Consider the following 16,127-nt stretch of genomic DNA (forward strand, 5'->3'; position numbering starts at 1 on the left):
AATGTTCATAAATGACCAGCATGGTCGAATAATAGTAAGGCAGAACAGTTGAAACTGGAGCAGCAGCACGGCCAGGTGGACTGGGGACAGCAAGGAGTCATCATGTCAGGTAGTCCCGAGGCATGGTCCTAGGGCTCAGGTCCTCCAAGAGAGAGAAAGAAAGAGGGAAAGAGAGAATTAGAGAGAGCACACTTAAATTCACACAGGACACCGAATAGGACAGGAGAAGTACTCCAGATATAACAAACTGACCCTAGCCCCCCGACACATAAACTACTGCAGCATAAATACTGGAGGCTGAGACAGGAGGGGTCAGGAGACACTGTGGCCCCATCCGAGGACACCCCCGGACAGGGCCAAACAGGAAGGATATAACCCCACCCACTTTGCCAAAGCACAGCCCCCACACCACTAGAGGGATATCTTCAACCACCAACTTACCATCCTGAGACAAGGCTGAGTATAGCCCACAAAGATCTCCGCCATGGCACAACCCAAGGGGGGGGGCGCCAACCCAGACAGGATGACCACATCAGAGCAGTGCTTTATTATGGACAGACTTCTCCCCATCTTAGCTAGTCAATATGTTTTGACCATTACAGTTTACTTTCAGGGTTACTCCAAGCAGTTTAGTCTCCTCCACTTGCTCAAATTTCACATTATTCATTACAACATTTTGTTGAGGTTTAGGGAATGGTTTTTCTCAAATACCGTGCTTTTTAGTTTTTGAAATATTTATACTAGTTTATTACTAGCCACCCAATCTGAAACGGACTGCAGCTCGGGGATTTCACTTGCTGGGGTATTGAGTATGCTGTTGAGTCATGAGCATACATAGACACAAAGGCTTTACTCAGTGCCAGGTCATTAGTAAAGATTGTAAAAAGGTGCCGAGACAATTGCCATCGGGAATGCCAGACTCTACCTGGATTATGTTGGAGAGGCCTCCGCTAAGGAACACCCTCTGTGTTCTGGTAGACAGGTAACTCTCCATCCACGTTGTAGCAGGGGATAAAAAGCAATAATACAAGTTTTTCGATAATGATGATGATCGATAATGTCATAAGCCCGCATTGAAGTCTAACGAAAGTTTCCACAAGCTGACTATTGACTATTATCAATTTCTTTCAGCCAATCAGTCATTTGTGTAAGTGTCGGTTGTATGGTTTTAGCCGGATTGTGAATCTCTTGGTTTTTCCACTTTTCAGGAAAAGTAGTGGATATCTATTCCAAGTTTGATGTCATTGTAAGTAACCCTTTTCTTTCTTAAATATATGTTTTAAATGTATCCCTTTCCTAAAAATTTAATCAAATACTTCATCAAACACCTGTTTAAAAAGTTGACTAATTCAATGTTGATGAATATTTCTTATCATAAGTGAATGTTCAGAGATGGACTGAGTAGTTGTTTGTCTTTACTGTGTGTAGAACCTTGCTGCTGAGAAGACCTACAACAACCTGGACATCACGGTGACCCAGGCTCTGAGGCATCGCTCACAGTACTTTGAGGGCGTCATGAAGTGCAACCGGCTCGAGACACTGGAGACCATAGTGGACAGGATAGTCAAAGCAGAGGTGACTGTCTCACACACACACACACACACACACACCAGACCTTCAAAACCCACTCCTGTCACAGTCTCAGATATAATATAGCACCGTCTCCTGTCAGTCTCAGATATAATATAGCAGCGTCTCCTGTCAGTCTCAGATATAATATAGCAGCGTCTCCTGTCAGTCTCAGATATAATATAGCAGCGTCTCCTGTCAGTCTCAGATATAATATAGCACCGTCTTGTGTCAGTCTCAGATATAATATAGCACCGTCTCCTGTCAGTCTCAGATATAATATAGCACCGTCTCCTGTCACAGATATATAGCACCGTCTCCTGTCAGTCTCAGATATAATATAGCACCGTCTCCTGTCACAGTCTCAGATATAATATAGCACCGTCTCCTGTCACAGTCTCAGATATAATATAGCACCGTCTCCTGTCAGTCTCAGATATAATATAGCACCGTCTCCTGTCAGTCTCAGATATAATATAGCACCGTCTCCTGTCACAGTCTCAGATATAATATAGCACCGTCTCCTGTCACCGATATATAGCACCCTCTCCTGTCAGTCTCAGATATAATATAGCACCTCTCCTGTCAGTCTCAGATATAACCCTCTCCTGTCAGTCTCAGATACAGTCTCCTGTCAGTCTCAGATATAATATAGCACCGTCTCCTGTCAGTCTCAGATATAATATAGCACCGTCTCCTGTCAGTCTCAGATATAATATAGCACCGTCTCCTGTCACAGTCTCAGATTTAATATAGCACCGTCTCCTGTCACAGTCTCAGATTTAATATAGCACCGTCTCCTGTCACAGTCTCAGATATAATATAGCACCCTCTCCTGTCACAGTCTCAGATATAATATAGCACCCTCTCCTGTCAGTCTCAGATATAATATAGCACTGTCAGTCTCAGATATAATATAGCAATGTCAGTCTCAGATATAATATAGCACCGTCTCCTGTCACAGTCTCAGATATAATATAGCACCGTCTCCTGTCAGTCTCAGATATAATACAGCACCCTCTCCTGTCACAGTCTCAGATATAATATAGCACCGTCTCCTGTCACATCCTGTCACAGTCTCTGTCACCCTCTCCTGTCACAGTCTCAGATATAATATAGCACCGTCTCCTGTCACAGATATATAGCACCGTCTCCTGTCACAGTCTCAGATATAATATAGCACCTTCTCCTGTCACAGTCTCAGATATAATATAGCACCATCTCCTGTCAGTCTCAGATATAATATAGCACTGTCAGTCTCAGATATAATATAGCACCGTCTCCTGTCAGTCTCAGATATAATATAGCACTGTCAGTCTCAGATATAATATAGCACTGTCAGTCTCAGATATAATATAGCACTGTCAGTCTCAGATATAATATAGCACTGTCAGTCTCAGATATAATATAGCACTGTCAGTCTCAGATATAATATAGCACTGTCAGTCTCAGATATAATATAGCACTGTCAGTCTCAGATATAATATAGCACCGTCTCCTGTCACAGTCACAGATATAATATAGCACCGTCTCCTGTCACAGTCTCAGATATAATATAGCACCGTCTCCTGTCAGTCTCAGATATAATATAGCACCCTCTCCTGTCACAGTCTCAGATATAATATAGCACCGTCTCCTGTCACAGATATATAGCACCCTCTCCTGTCAGTCTCAGATATAATATAGCACCGTCTCCTGTCACAGTCTCAGATATAATATAGCACCCTCTCCTGTCAGTCTCAGATATAATATAGCACCCTCTCCTGTCAGTCTCAGATATAATATAGCACCGTCTCCTGTCAGTCTCAGATATAATATAGCACCGTCTCCTGTCAGTCTCAGATATAATATAGCACCGTCTCCTGTCAGTCTCAGATTTAATATAGCACCGTCTCCTGTCACAGTCTCAGATTTAATATAGCACCGTCTCCTGTCAGTCTCAGATTTAATATAGCACCCTCTCCTGTCAGTCTCAGATATAATATAGCACCGTCTCCTGTCAGTCTCAGATATAATATAGCACCGTCTCCTGTCACAGTCTCAGATTTAATATAGCACCCTCTCCTGTCAGTCACATATATAATATAGCACCCTCTCCTGTCAGTCTCAGATATAATATAGCACCCTCTCCTGTCACAGTCTCAGATATAATATAGCACCCTCTCCTGTCAGTCTCAGATATAATATAGCACCGTCTCCTGTCAGTCTCAGATATAATATAGCACTGTCAGTCTCAGATATAATATAGCACCGTCTCCTGTCACAGTCTCAGATATAATATAGCACCGTCTCCTGTTAGTCTCAGATATAATATAGCACCGTCTCCTGTCAGTCTCAGATATAATATAGCACCGTCTCCTGTCAGTCTCAGATATAATACAGCACCCTCTCCTGTCACAGTCTCAGATATAATATAGCACCGTCTCCTGTCAGTCTCAGATATAATATAGCACTGTCAGTCTCAGATATAATATAGCACCGTCTCCTGTCAGTCACAGATATAATATAGCACCCTCTCCTGTCAGTCTCAGATATAATATAGCACCCTCTCCTGTCAGTCTCAGATATAATATAGCACCCTCTCCTGTCAGTCTCAGATATAATATAGCACCCTCTGCTGTCAGTCTCAGATATAATATAGCACCCTCTCCTGTCAGTCTCAGATATAATATAGCACCCTCTGCTGTCAGTCTCAGATATAATATAGCACCGTCTCCTGTCAGTCTCAGATATAATATAGCACCGTCTCCTGTCAGTCTCAGATATAATATAGCACCGTCTCCTGTCACAGATATATAGCACCCTCTCCTGTCACAGTCTCAGATATAATATAGCACCGTCTCCTGTCACAGTCTCAGATATAATATAGCACCCTCTCCTGTCAGTCTCAGATATAATATAGCACCCTCTCCTGTCAGTCTCAGATATAATATAGCACCCTCTCCTGTCAGTCTCAGATATAATATAGCACCCTCTGCTGTCAGTCTCAGATATAATATAGCACCGTCTCCTGTCAGTCTCAGATATAATATAGCACCGTCTCCTGTCAGTCTCAGATATAATATAGCACCGTCTCCTGTCACAGTCTCAGATATAATATAGCACCGTCTCCTGTCACAGTCTCAGATATAATATAGCACCGTCTCCTGTCACAGTCTCAGATATAATATAGCACCGTCTCCTGTCACAGTCTCAGATATAATATAGCATCGTCTCCTGTCACAGTCTCAGATATAATATAGCACCGTCTCCTGTCACAGTCTCAGATATAATATAGCACCGTCAGTCTCAGATATAATATAGCACTGTCAGTCTCAGATATAATATAGCACCGTCTTCTGTCACAGTCTGATATAATATAGCACCGTCTCCTGTCAGTCACAGATATAATATAGCACCCTCTCCTGTCAGTCACAGATATAATATAGCACCCTCTCCTGTTAGTCTCAGATATAATATAGCACCGTCTCCTGTCAGTCTCAGATATAATACAGCACCCTCTCCTGTCACAGTCTCAGATATAATATAGCACCGTCTCCTGTCACAGATATATAGCACCGTCTCCTGTCAGTCTCAGATATAATATAGCACCGTCTCCTGTCAGTCTCAGATATAATATAGCACCGTCTCCTGTCAGTCTCAGATATAATATAGCACCGTCTCCTGTCAGTCTCAGATATAATATAGCACCGTCTCCTGTCACAGTCTCAGATATAATATAGCACCGTCTCCTGTCAGTCTCAGATATAATATAGCACCCTCTCCTGTCACAGTCTCAGATATAATATAGCACTGTCTCCTGTCAGTCTCAGATATAATATAGCACTGTCAGTCTCAGATATAATATAGCACTGTCAGTCTCAGATATAATATAGCACCGTCTCCTGTCAGTCTCAGATATAATATAGCACCGTCTCCTGTCAGTCACAGATAATATAGCACCCTCTCCTGTCAGTCTCAGATATAATATAGCACCGTCTCCTGTCAGTCACAGATAATATAGCACCCTCTCCTGTCAGTCTCAGATATAATATAGCACCGTCTCCTGTCAGTCTCAGATATAATATAGCACCGTCTCCTGTCAGTCTCAGATATAATATAGCACCGTCTCCTGTCACAGTCTCAGATATAATATAGCACCGTCTCCTGTCACAGTCTCAGATATAATATAGCACCGTCTCCTGTCACAGTCTCAGATATAATATAGCACCGTCTCCTGTCACAGTCTCAGATATAATATAGCACCGTCTCCTGTCACAGTCTCAGATATAATATAGCACCGTCTCCTGTCACAGTCTCAGATATAATATAGCACCGTCTCCTGTCACAGTCTCAGATATAATATAGCACCGTCTCCTGTCACAGTCTCAGATATAATATAGCACCGTCTCCTGTCACAGTCTCAGATATAATATAGCACCGTCTCCTGTCAGTCACAGATATAATATAGCACCCTCTCCTGTCAGTCTCAGATATAATATAGCACCCTCTCCTGTCACACTCTGAGATATAATATAGCACAGTCTCCTGTCAGTCTCAGATATAATATAGCACTGTCAGTCTCAGATATAATATAGCACCGTCTCCTGTCAGTCACAGATATAATATAGCACCCTCTCCTGTTAGTCTCAGATATAATATAGCACCGTCTCCTGTCAGTCTCAGATATAATACAGCACCCTCTCCTGTCACAGTCTCAGATATAATATAGCACCGTCTCCTGTCACAGATATATAGCACCGTCTCCTGTCAGTCTCAGATATAATATAGCACCGTCTCCTGTCAGTCTCAGATATAATATAGCACCGTCTCCTGTCACAGTCTCAGATATAATATAGCACCGTCTCCTGTCAGTCTCAGATATAATATAGCACCCTCTCCTGTCACAGTCTCAGATATAATATAGCACCGTCTCCTGTCACAGTCTCAGATATAATATAGCACTGTCTCCTGTCAGTCTCAGATATAATATAGCACTGTCAGTCTCAGATATAATATAGCACTGTCAGTCTCAGATATAATATAGCACCGTCTCCTGTCAGTCTCAGATATAATATAGCACCGTCTCCTGTCAGTCACAGATATAATATAGCACCCTCTGCTGTCAGTCTCAGATATAATATAGCACCCTCTGCTGTCAGTCTCAGATATAATATAGCACCCTCTGCTGTCAGTCTCAGATATAATATAGCACCCTCTCCTGTCACAGTCTCAGATATAATATAGCATCCTCTCCTGTCAGTCTCAGATATAATATAGCACCGTCTCCTGTCAGTCTCAGATATAATATAGCACCGTCTCCTGTCAGTCTCAGATATAATATAGCACCGTCTCCTGTCAGTCTCAGATATAATATAGCACCGTCTCCTGTCACAGTCTCAGATATAATATCGCACCGTCTCCTGTCACAGTCTCAGATATAATATCGCACCGTCTCCTGTCAGTCTCAGATATAATATAGCACTCTCTCCTCTTTTCTCTGCTAACCTTGATCCTCTCTTCCTATTATATTCCTGCTCCTCTGGTCCCCAGGTCCACAGGCTGGTTGTGGTGGATGAGAATGCCCGGATCGTGGGCATCGTGTCCCTGTCGGACATCCTGCAGGCCCTGGTGCTCGCCCCTGCAGGTATAAACGCCCAGCGTTCCTCCTAATAGAAATAAAATAAAAACCTCCACCCTGTCCTGTCTCCACCCCCAACAATAGACAAAAGGAAGGCCTCTGTAAACCGGTATGATATGGCATGGCACGGTGTGGCGCGGGCTAGTCTGATTTGGCCCTGGGACATATACATGCTGTGTGTTGAATGCTTTCAGGTACTTGAGCTGCACTTGATTTAGTTTACCTGGTACAATGGAAACTTTGGAATAGTCTCAACTATTCCATATCAAGTGCACCTCAAATGTGTAAGTATTTGACTCATGTTCTTAACCCAGGTCTAGTCTGGGTTGTCTGAGGCGGTAGGCTGTGGAATGTGCCTGTGGTTTCTCTCTAGGGTATTGGAACATGCTGGGGAAGTTACTGATGAGGGGGACCATGCTATATGGAATACACAGGGTTTGCTTGCTCACACATAATCAAGCTTGTGGTTAAGCGTGTGTCTGTTTTTGTGCTGTGTACAAATGTGTTCTAGCCTGAGTGAGAATGTTCCTTTAGTGTGTGTTATCGTGCCTGTGTCATGAAGGCTGAGTGATGACCGAGTAGCAGGCCCTACCATTTATCTCTCCATGCCCCACCCTCTCCTCTCTTTCTGTCTCCTCCCTGATGGATCGCTTTTCTACTACTTCCCCTCCCCTCCATCTCTCATTCCCTCCTCTCCTAATCCCTATTTCCCTCTCCTCATCCCTCTTTCTCTCATTTCCTCCATCCCTCTTTCCCTCCAGTCCCACTGTCTGATCCCAGCCTATATCCATCAGACTCATCTCTACATGTCAACACATTCCCCCTTGCTACAACCATCCGGACATGGGTTCAAATAGTCATTTTCTTTAACTTGCCTGGCACACTTAATCAGATTGTCAAAACATTTCTACCTTTACCCAGACTCTACACCTTGAGTTTGTTTAGCTGGTGTCTCATCGTTATGTTCATGTTAATATTTAAGCTAGTTTTATTTGGTCCTTGGTGTTATTTGGAGAGCTGTATCAGTAAACATTGTGATTCATCTCGAATGGCAAGAAGTAACCTATGTTGCTGAGGTCTAGAATCTAACACAAAGCAGAATTCTCTCTCTACATACTTCTCCTATTAAGGTCTGTATTTGAAGTCTGCCCACAGAGCTTTTCTGAGCAAACTTTGTCAGAAAAGCCACAACACCTGGACTTGTTTAATAAGAAATGCCCATTTTCTATTGCAAAACATGACACAAATGTTCTGTTGCATCCCCTAATACACACAACCCCCTGTTTTCAGCCTGTCAGAGATGACGGAGTTGTGCAGGTGTTTTAACTGCTGCCGCTCTATATCTAGATGTCGAACACTGCATATTAATGATCTGCTTGGGGAAGTGTGGTTAATATTAACACGCCCAATGTGTTGGGTTTAATGTTGGGAACTACAAACTGGGTGGTTCGAGCCCAGAATGCTGATTGGCTGCCAGCCGTGGTATATGTAAGGGATAATCAACGAGGGGCTATGCGTTCTATGAGAAAAAATGATGAATGACATAGGTGTATTCCACGACGCGCTAGCGGAGTGGAACTGACCCACCACGGATTTGATTTATAATTGAGAGAATGTGTAGAGCGCCAAGTTGTTTATCCCTTTTATACCATGGCTAAAATTGAACACATTTGCCGCTAGAAAGGTGTTAATTTGCCAATAGATGTTTTCAACATCCACTGAAGTAGTAAGTAGCTTGGAAGTTTACTAGATAGCTATAGGTAACAAGCAAACAAACAGACTTGCTAGTTTAGCTAACCAAACCGTCTGTCCTAGCTTGCCATTATGAAAATACAATTCAACAAAGCCACTCATGTTTTCAATTTGACTTGCTTTCAAAAGAAGCTCAAGCGTAGATCATGTAAGAACTAACTATGGCCATTGAATTCTACCGTGCATAATACACTGTGCGTTATAGGGAGATGATTCACACTCTACAATGCCGTTCAAGGCAAACAGAAACAAGTATTCAATATGCCATGGTATAACAGACCATATACCACAGGTATGACAAAACATGTATTTTTACGGCTCTAATTACATTAGTTTATAATAGAAATAAGGCACCATTGGTGTTTGTGGTATATGGCCATAATACCACATCTAAAGGCTGTATCCAGGCACTCCACATTGCGCCGTACATAAGAACAGCCCTTAACTGTGGTATATTGGCCATATAGCACCCCCCCCCGGGCCTAATTGCTTTAGGAGAACGTGTATGTACATGGTATTCAACAGCAAGGCAAAACCTCACATCTCTGAGCTAAGAAGATTGCATGAGACATTTTAAAGAGGTACACACAGAGATGCCACCAACAATCCAACAGTAGGTCTTTCCTGAGCTGCAGCAAAATCCCAAATTTTGATTTGGGTAGACATGATGAGAGCTCCCCACCAATTACGGCAAATAGATTTAGCCTCCTGCTTAATTGAGATTTATCTTATCTAATTGCATTACTCAAGGAACATCCATGTTTTAATTTAGCATGGGTATGCAGCTAACTACACTTAATGAGAGCAACAAAAATAGATTTCCACTGCTAACTGGTCATGCACACATCTCTGAATGCATCTGCATAAGCATTGACAAGAGTCTCTGAGACACTTCCATGCTAACCCATTCATTCTCGCTCTCACTCGCTCTCTCGCTCTCTCTCTCTAGGTATCTGCAGGAAGAACAGCCAACCACAACCAGAAGTAGAAGCAGAGGCACCACCAGCAACATTAGTAGAGGCAGAACCAGAGGTAGAGGTAGCAGCAGATACAGAACCACAGGAAGAGGCCACAGCAGAGGCACCACCAGAGATGTTAGTAGAGGCAGAGGTAGAGGTAGCAGCAGATACAGAACTACAGGAAGAGGCTGAAGCAGAGGCACCACCAGAGATGTTAGTAGAGGCAGAACCAGAGACTGCGGAACCACCAGAAACATTGGTAGAGACCGAGGTAGTGGTGGCTGAACCAGCAGCTGAGGTAGAAGCTCTAGTGGAAGCTGAGGTGGTGGTGGAAGATGAAGCAGAGGTGGAAGGTAAGACTGAGATTGAGGTGGTGGTGGAAGTAGAAATCAAGACTGAGGTAGTGGAGGTTAAGGGTGAAACTGAGGCAGAGATGGCGGCTGAGGTGGAGGTTAAGGCTGAAACCAAGGCAGAGGAAGTAGAGGTTAAGTCTGAAGCTGGGGTGGTGATGGTAGAGTTGGTGGGGGTTAAGGCTGAAACCGAGGCTGAGGTGGGGATGACAGAGGATGAAGCAGAGATGGTGGTGGAGATCAAGACTGAAACTGATGCTGAGGTGGAGGTTATGGCTGAAACCGAGGCTGTGGTGGGGATGGCAGAGGATGAAGCAGAGGTGGTGGTGGAGATTAAGGCTGAAACCGAGACAGAGGCTGAGGTGGGGAATGCTGAGGCCGTGGCGGAGTCTGAGGCAGTAGTGAAGGTAGAGACTGAAGCTGGACCCAAGGATGCTGAGGAAGGAGAGGCAGAGTGACATCCATGGCCGTTGCTACAAGCCGTACGTGACTGACCTGCCATGACGCTGCTGTGAGAGGAAGTTGACTCAGGAAGAGGAGCGAGCTGAGAAAGAGGCTGGATCTAATTCTTGGGATGGGTGGTTTAGTAGAAGTGTGACACTCCGGCTTACCAGGGTCCTAATGGGTAATTTTCTGTGATTGGGGAGATGGTCACATGGGTGACTTTTTCGGGTTAACCAACCAGGGATCACTTTACTATAACTGGGTTGTGCCTCCCTTTTCTCCAGATTGTGCACTATAACACCCCCGTCCATTTACCTCTGGATCTTCCAGCATCACCTGTCTGTGGGCCCAATTCAGAAACAACCCGTAGTCCCTATCTTCTAGGCACTTGTGTAGACTTGAAAGGAGTGGATGGGTGTGAGCAATGTGGCTAATATTCCACCTAGCCTATCAGAGAGAAAGGCAGAGCTACCACCATGTTGTCCTGTCTACACCAAGTGTCTACCTAGAGCAGTGGTTCTCAACCTTTTCTGAACCGGGGTGTACCTTAGGGTGAGACAAATTCTGTGGCACACCTAAAATGTCCCTATTAATCGATATTAGTGGAAATTACCCCCATTTCACCCAAACTGCTATTTTCTGTGACAAATGCTTTTCTTATAGATAAATAGGGTTCATTTGTGTGTATCCAAGAGTGCCTCGTGACTCCGCGCTAGAAATTTACAAAAATGTAGCTCTTGGGAAATAGGTAATTCGTTTTGATGCGTTTTGGTTAGAGATGAGTTTTTTCTGCATTGTAAAGATGTAACCACCGATAAAGCCATGCTCCCCATATGTTTCTATGGCAGAGGCTGTGGAACAGCTAAGCTTAATCAGACTTGCCTGTGCTAGTGGTTCTCAGTCACAGGCAAAGTTTTTTTTAATGATTCAAATGACTTTGCTTGTGATGCGCAACCCTCGGATGATACAAATTTTACAGCCTGAGTGCACCGGACTTGAAATATTTGAGTGTTTAAATGATTTTAAAAAATGATAAAAATAAGATTAGGGAAAAGTTTCAAGTTCCTCAAGGCACACTGGTTGAAAACCACTGGCATAGAAGTTAGGGGCTAAGGATTGTTTCTGGACAGGATCATAGTCTCAACCATGAGCACACAAATGGTTTGAATATCAGTCTTTTAAGCTTATTTTTTTGTTCCAGTGTACTTCTACATCTTTATCATGATTCTGTCTGCTCTCCTCCTTCAGGGAGTGTTGTTTTTAGCTTTATTTGCACAAGGTTATGTGAACGTAACAGAGGCTCTCTGAAAACTATACCAATCCCCCTCCCGCCCTGCTAGTTATGATGTCCCTTTGACAACGGGCTGTGCTCGATGTCCTGTCTTTAACGTCATTGGTGCCTTTCGCCCCCACAAGTAGTCACACGTCATTGGCTGAGAGAGAGCTGGAGAATGTTCAAAAACGTGTTAAAACTGAATGTGAGCGTTTCCAAAACCAAAAACATGATATATCACACCTTGTGTTTATTTTGTTGATGTTGAGAATTTTCTAGAATCAAAGTTTGTCTGTTATATTCCTGAAATGTTAATTTTGAAATTATGCTGTAAAGATATTCAAAGTTGTATTTATTAAATCGTATTTTCTCTGTGCTTAACTATTTTAGAGGGTGGAAGAGAACGAATGTGAGGTGACGGTATGCTGACTTTGACTTTGTTGTTCAATGCTTTTCAAGGAACAGCAGCTGCCTATATCCAACATTTCTCTTTACTTCTCCAGTTACTTGGAGGCATGCAAGATATCTTGTACTCTGTATTGATCATAATTTTTTTCTGTGTATACAATGCTGTAAAATAATGTTCTTCGTCATTTAGATTTTATTTTTCCCTTGTGGATTAGGTTGTGGTGTATTGTTGGTGGTCTCAATAAGGGGATTATCCACTGAAAATGGATAGAACTGGTTGAGTACGACAGTATAATGGTAATACATATTGTACTTTTCAGTTTTATTTTTTACTTTGCTGTTTGAAAAAGTAATAAAACATACTGTTGAATCTTTTTCTCTGGTGTGTATGATTGTGGTATTGCATTTTCGAAACGTAATGGCACCACGCCTTGAACTAGGCTACACCACGTTTTACATCGGCTACGGAGAGCGAGGTCACACAGTAGTCCGGAACAGCTGGTGCTTGCCTTGAAACGGGAATAGAAACCATTTGGCTCATTTGGTAGGCTCATGTCTCTGGGAAGCTCATGGATGGGGTTCTTTGTAATCTGTGATAGTTTGCAAGCCCTGCCACATTCATTGAGCGTCAGAGCTGGCATAGTAGAATTCAAACTTAGTTCTGTATTGACGCTTTGCTTGTTTGATTGCTTGTCTGAGGTCGTGTCAGTGTCCGGATTTGTGTCTCGCTTCTTGAAAGCAGCAGCTCTAGTCTTTAGCTCAGTACGGATGTTGTCTGTAATCCATAGCTTCTGGTTGGGGTATGTACCTATGCTCACTGTGGGGGTGTCGTCGTTGATGCACTTATTAATGAAGCCAGAGACTGATGTGGTAAACTACTCGGTGTTATCTAAAGAATCCCGGAACATATTACAGTCTGAGCTAACATGATAGTCCTGTAGCTTACCGTCTGCTTCTTACTTCCGTATTGAGCACGTCACTGGTACTTCCTCTTTGTGTTTTTGTTTGTAAGAAGGAAGCAGGAGGATAGAGTTATGGTCTGATTTGCCATATGGATGGCGAGGGAGGGCCTTGTATGCGTTTCTGTGTATGGATCAAAAGTCATTTACAGTTTTGTTGCCTCTAGTTGCACAGGTGACATGCTGGTAAAAATGAGGTAAATCCAGTGAGATGCATATAAAACATTTATTGTTGATAGGATAGTCTCTCCAGTTTGTTCTCCAGTGATTGCACGTTCGCCTATAGAACCGCGGGCAATGGCGGATTATTTGCTCGCTGATGTATTCTCGTCAGGATGCCGGCTCACCTGCCTCTTTCGTCACTGCCGCTTCTTCTTTCAAAACCTAGGGATTAAGGCCTGGTCCAAATTAAGCAGAATTTCCAGCGCTGCCGACTCATTGAAGTCAATATTTTGTGTCATAGGAAATGATGTCGGGGACATTATGTACCAAAGTTAAGAAAAAAAACAACACAAAATAGGAGAATTGGTCAGATAGCTGCCATCTACTACAGCACCGTTTAGCACAAACACATCCTCCCGAGAGCAACTTCTCCCAACCATCCAGGAACAGTTTGGTGACTAACAATGCCTTTTCCAGCATGATGGAGCACCTTGCCATAAGGCTAAAGTGATAACTTAAGGAACAAAACATCGATATTTTGGGTCTATGGCCAGGAAACTCCCCAGACCTTAATACCATTGAGAACTTGTGGTCAATCCTCAAGAGGCGGGTGGACAAACAAAAACCCACAAATTCTGACAAACTCCAAGCATTGATTATGCAATAATGGGCTGCCATCAGTCAGGATGTGGCCCAGAAGTTAATTGACAGCATGCCAGGGCAGATTGCAGAGGTCTTGAAAAAGAAGGGTCAACACTGCAAATACTGACTCTGCATCAACTTCATGTAATTGTCAATAAAAGGCTTTGACACTTGTGAAATGCTTGTAATTAACTTCAGTATTCCATAGTAACATCTGACAAAAATATCTAAAGACACTGAAGCAGCAAAATTTGTGGAAATTAATTTTTTGTGTCATTCTCAACTTTTGGCCACGACTGTATATGTGTTAATTAACCCTCTCGTTTCATATGCTGTCTGTCTTTTGTTTTCGTTTCCGGATATAGGTAAGAGTGACTGCTCAGTGCCACAGTACAACAACCTCCTGGACGCTCCTCATGACGACATAGGAATCTCAACACAGAGCAGAAGCAGCTCAAGGAGAAGGAGAAAGGGCCCTGAACTAAGCTCAACAAAGAGGAGAAAATTGCATCTAAATCCTAGTGATCAAATCATAATCACAGCTGGATCATGTTCATCATGGCACACAATAAAACAATTTATTCAATTGTTTTGTAACGTAAAATTGTAACGTAATTGAACTATTTCCAAATACTTGACGGAGGTCAAACAGTTACATGCTTGGCTAGATGTATTGCTTTAAGATGCTTGGAATCACCTCACCTAAGCCAAATAGACCTATCAAAAATGATCGATCACGTTTCCTTCAAGTAATACAATATGGGACTTTGGCCCTAGGACCAGGTGTTTGGTAAATGATAAGCTCTCCCTTTGGAAAGGGTGTATACAGTATTTCAGCAATGCTCACTGGGCAATGGCGTGACTTGAGTTCAGTGACACAAATATGGTGTACTGGGCTGCACTGTGTATTTGTAGCAGGTGGATGGGTGGAATGTTGTATTCAAAAACATGTTCTGGAAGTGCTCCAAAGGCACAATAGGTTCATCTCTCAATACTTTTGGCTCTAAGTAGATTTAGCTCTCAATACTGTAGGTTCAGTCCAAACTTTTTACATTACGAAAATCTCTTATGCAGTGTAAATGTGGACCAACTTTCCTCTTGTTTTATGATTTGTTTGTTTAGATGTTGAATGTCTGTTCTTTTCTTCTTCACAGGATTAGGATGTTTGGTGTAAAAGGTGTAATGCTGACCAGTAATGTTCAGAAAGAGGGGAAAGATCACACTGCTACTGTTGAATGTACATTAACATGACATATACCTGTTTTTCTTGAACTGAATATTGCCAATATTGTAGTTCAAACACAAGGTGGCAATATAAACTCACTCTATGGAAGATTTATTTCACATTGTTGGAATGGTGATTCGTTCTTTACAAGTTCCAACCTCCCCATATGAGAAATTACAACAAAGGTTTATTGTATATAATAATAATATTGTATATGATATATTGTCTACTCACAATCAAGACTGTGATAAGCTGGCTTTCTCCTGAATTTGGATCCCAATTAAATATAAAATGGATTAAGCAATAATGCAATGAAATACTTTGAATAATCTAGTGTTTCAAGCCCTCTTAATTTTTGATCAGATAGAATGGTTACTAAAGATGATTTCAAGATTGATATGTAATCGTGTTATTCTCTCTCTCTCGTCCGTTCGTTGTCTGATAGTGTACCATCTGTGTGGTGTTGGAGAAGTGGGTAAGGCTAGGAGAGTGGTCTGGAGAGCTGAACCTAGGTCAGTTGATAAAGGTCCTCACTTTTGAGTGTAAATAATGTTGTTTTGCTAGACCAGTCTTATTTTATTCATGTTTTAAAAATGGTCTTTTGACTGTCATTAGCAGGACGTATGTAATAAGCATGAATAATAACTGATATCAGATTATGCCATCTGACTTAGCACCGGAAAACTTGGTTTAATGTGTAACGTTAGCTTGCTAAAATGTAAGACACGGTTAGATTGCACACTGATGTACGCAACACGATAGAG

The 16,127-nt window shown here is 42.5% G+C and overlaps 1 protein-coding gene across 6 annotated transcripts in view; it reads left to right on the forward strand.

The window, feature by feature from the left end:
- Window positions 1–12,750, forward strand: part of LOC118382598 (5'-AMP-activated protein kinase subunit gamma-2-like) — a 102,098-nt gene extending 89,348 nt beyond the window's left edge. For all 6 annotated transcript variants that reach the window (XM_052503704.1, XM_052503706.1, XM_052503708.1 and 3 more), the window contains 4 exons: window positions 1,209–1,246; window positions 1,429–1,575; window positions 7,102–7,195; window positions 9,891–12,750. In XM_052503704.1, coding sequence (XP_052359664.1) covers window positions 1,209–1,246; window positions 1,429–1,575; window positions 7,102–7,195; window positions 9,891–10,708 — 1,097 coding nt within the window. In that variant the 3' untranslated portion in view covers window positions 10,709–12,750. The remainder of the gene's footprint in view (window positions 1–1,208; window positions 1,247–1,428; window positions 1,576–7,101; window positions 7,196–9,890) is intronic.
- Window positions 12,751–16,127: the final 3,377 nt, after the last annotated feature.

Source organism: Oncorhynchus keta, chromosome 4 (assembly GCF_023373465.1).
Source record: "Oncorhynchus keta strain PuntledgeMale-10-30-2019 chromosome 4, Oket_V2, whole genome shotgun sequence".
In the NCBI taxonomy this organism is placed as follows: Eukaryota; Metazoa; Chordata; class Actinopteri; order Salmoniformes; family Salmonidae; genus Oncorhynchus; species Oncorhynchus keta.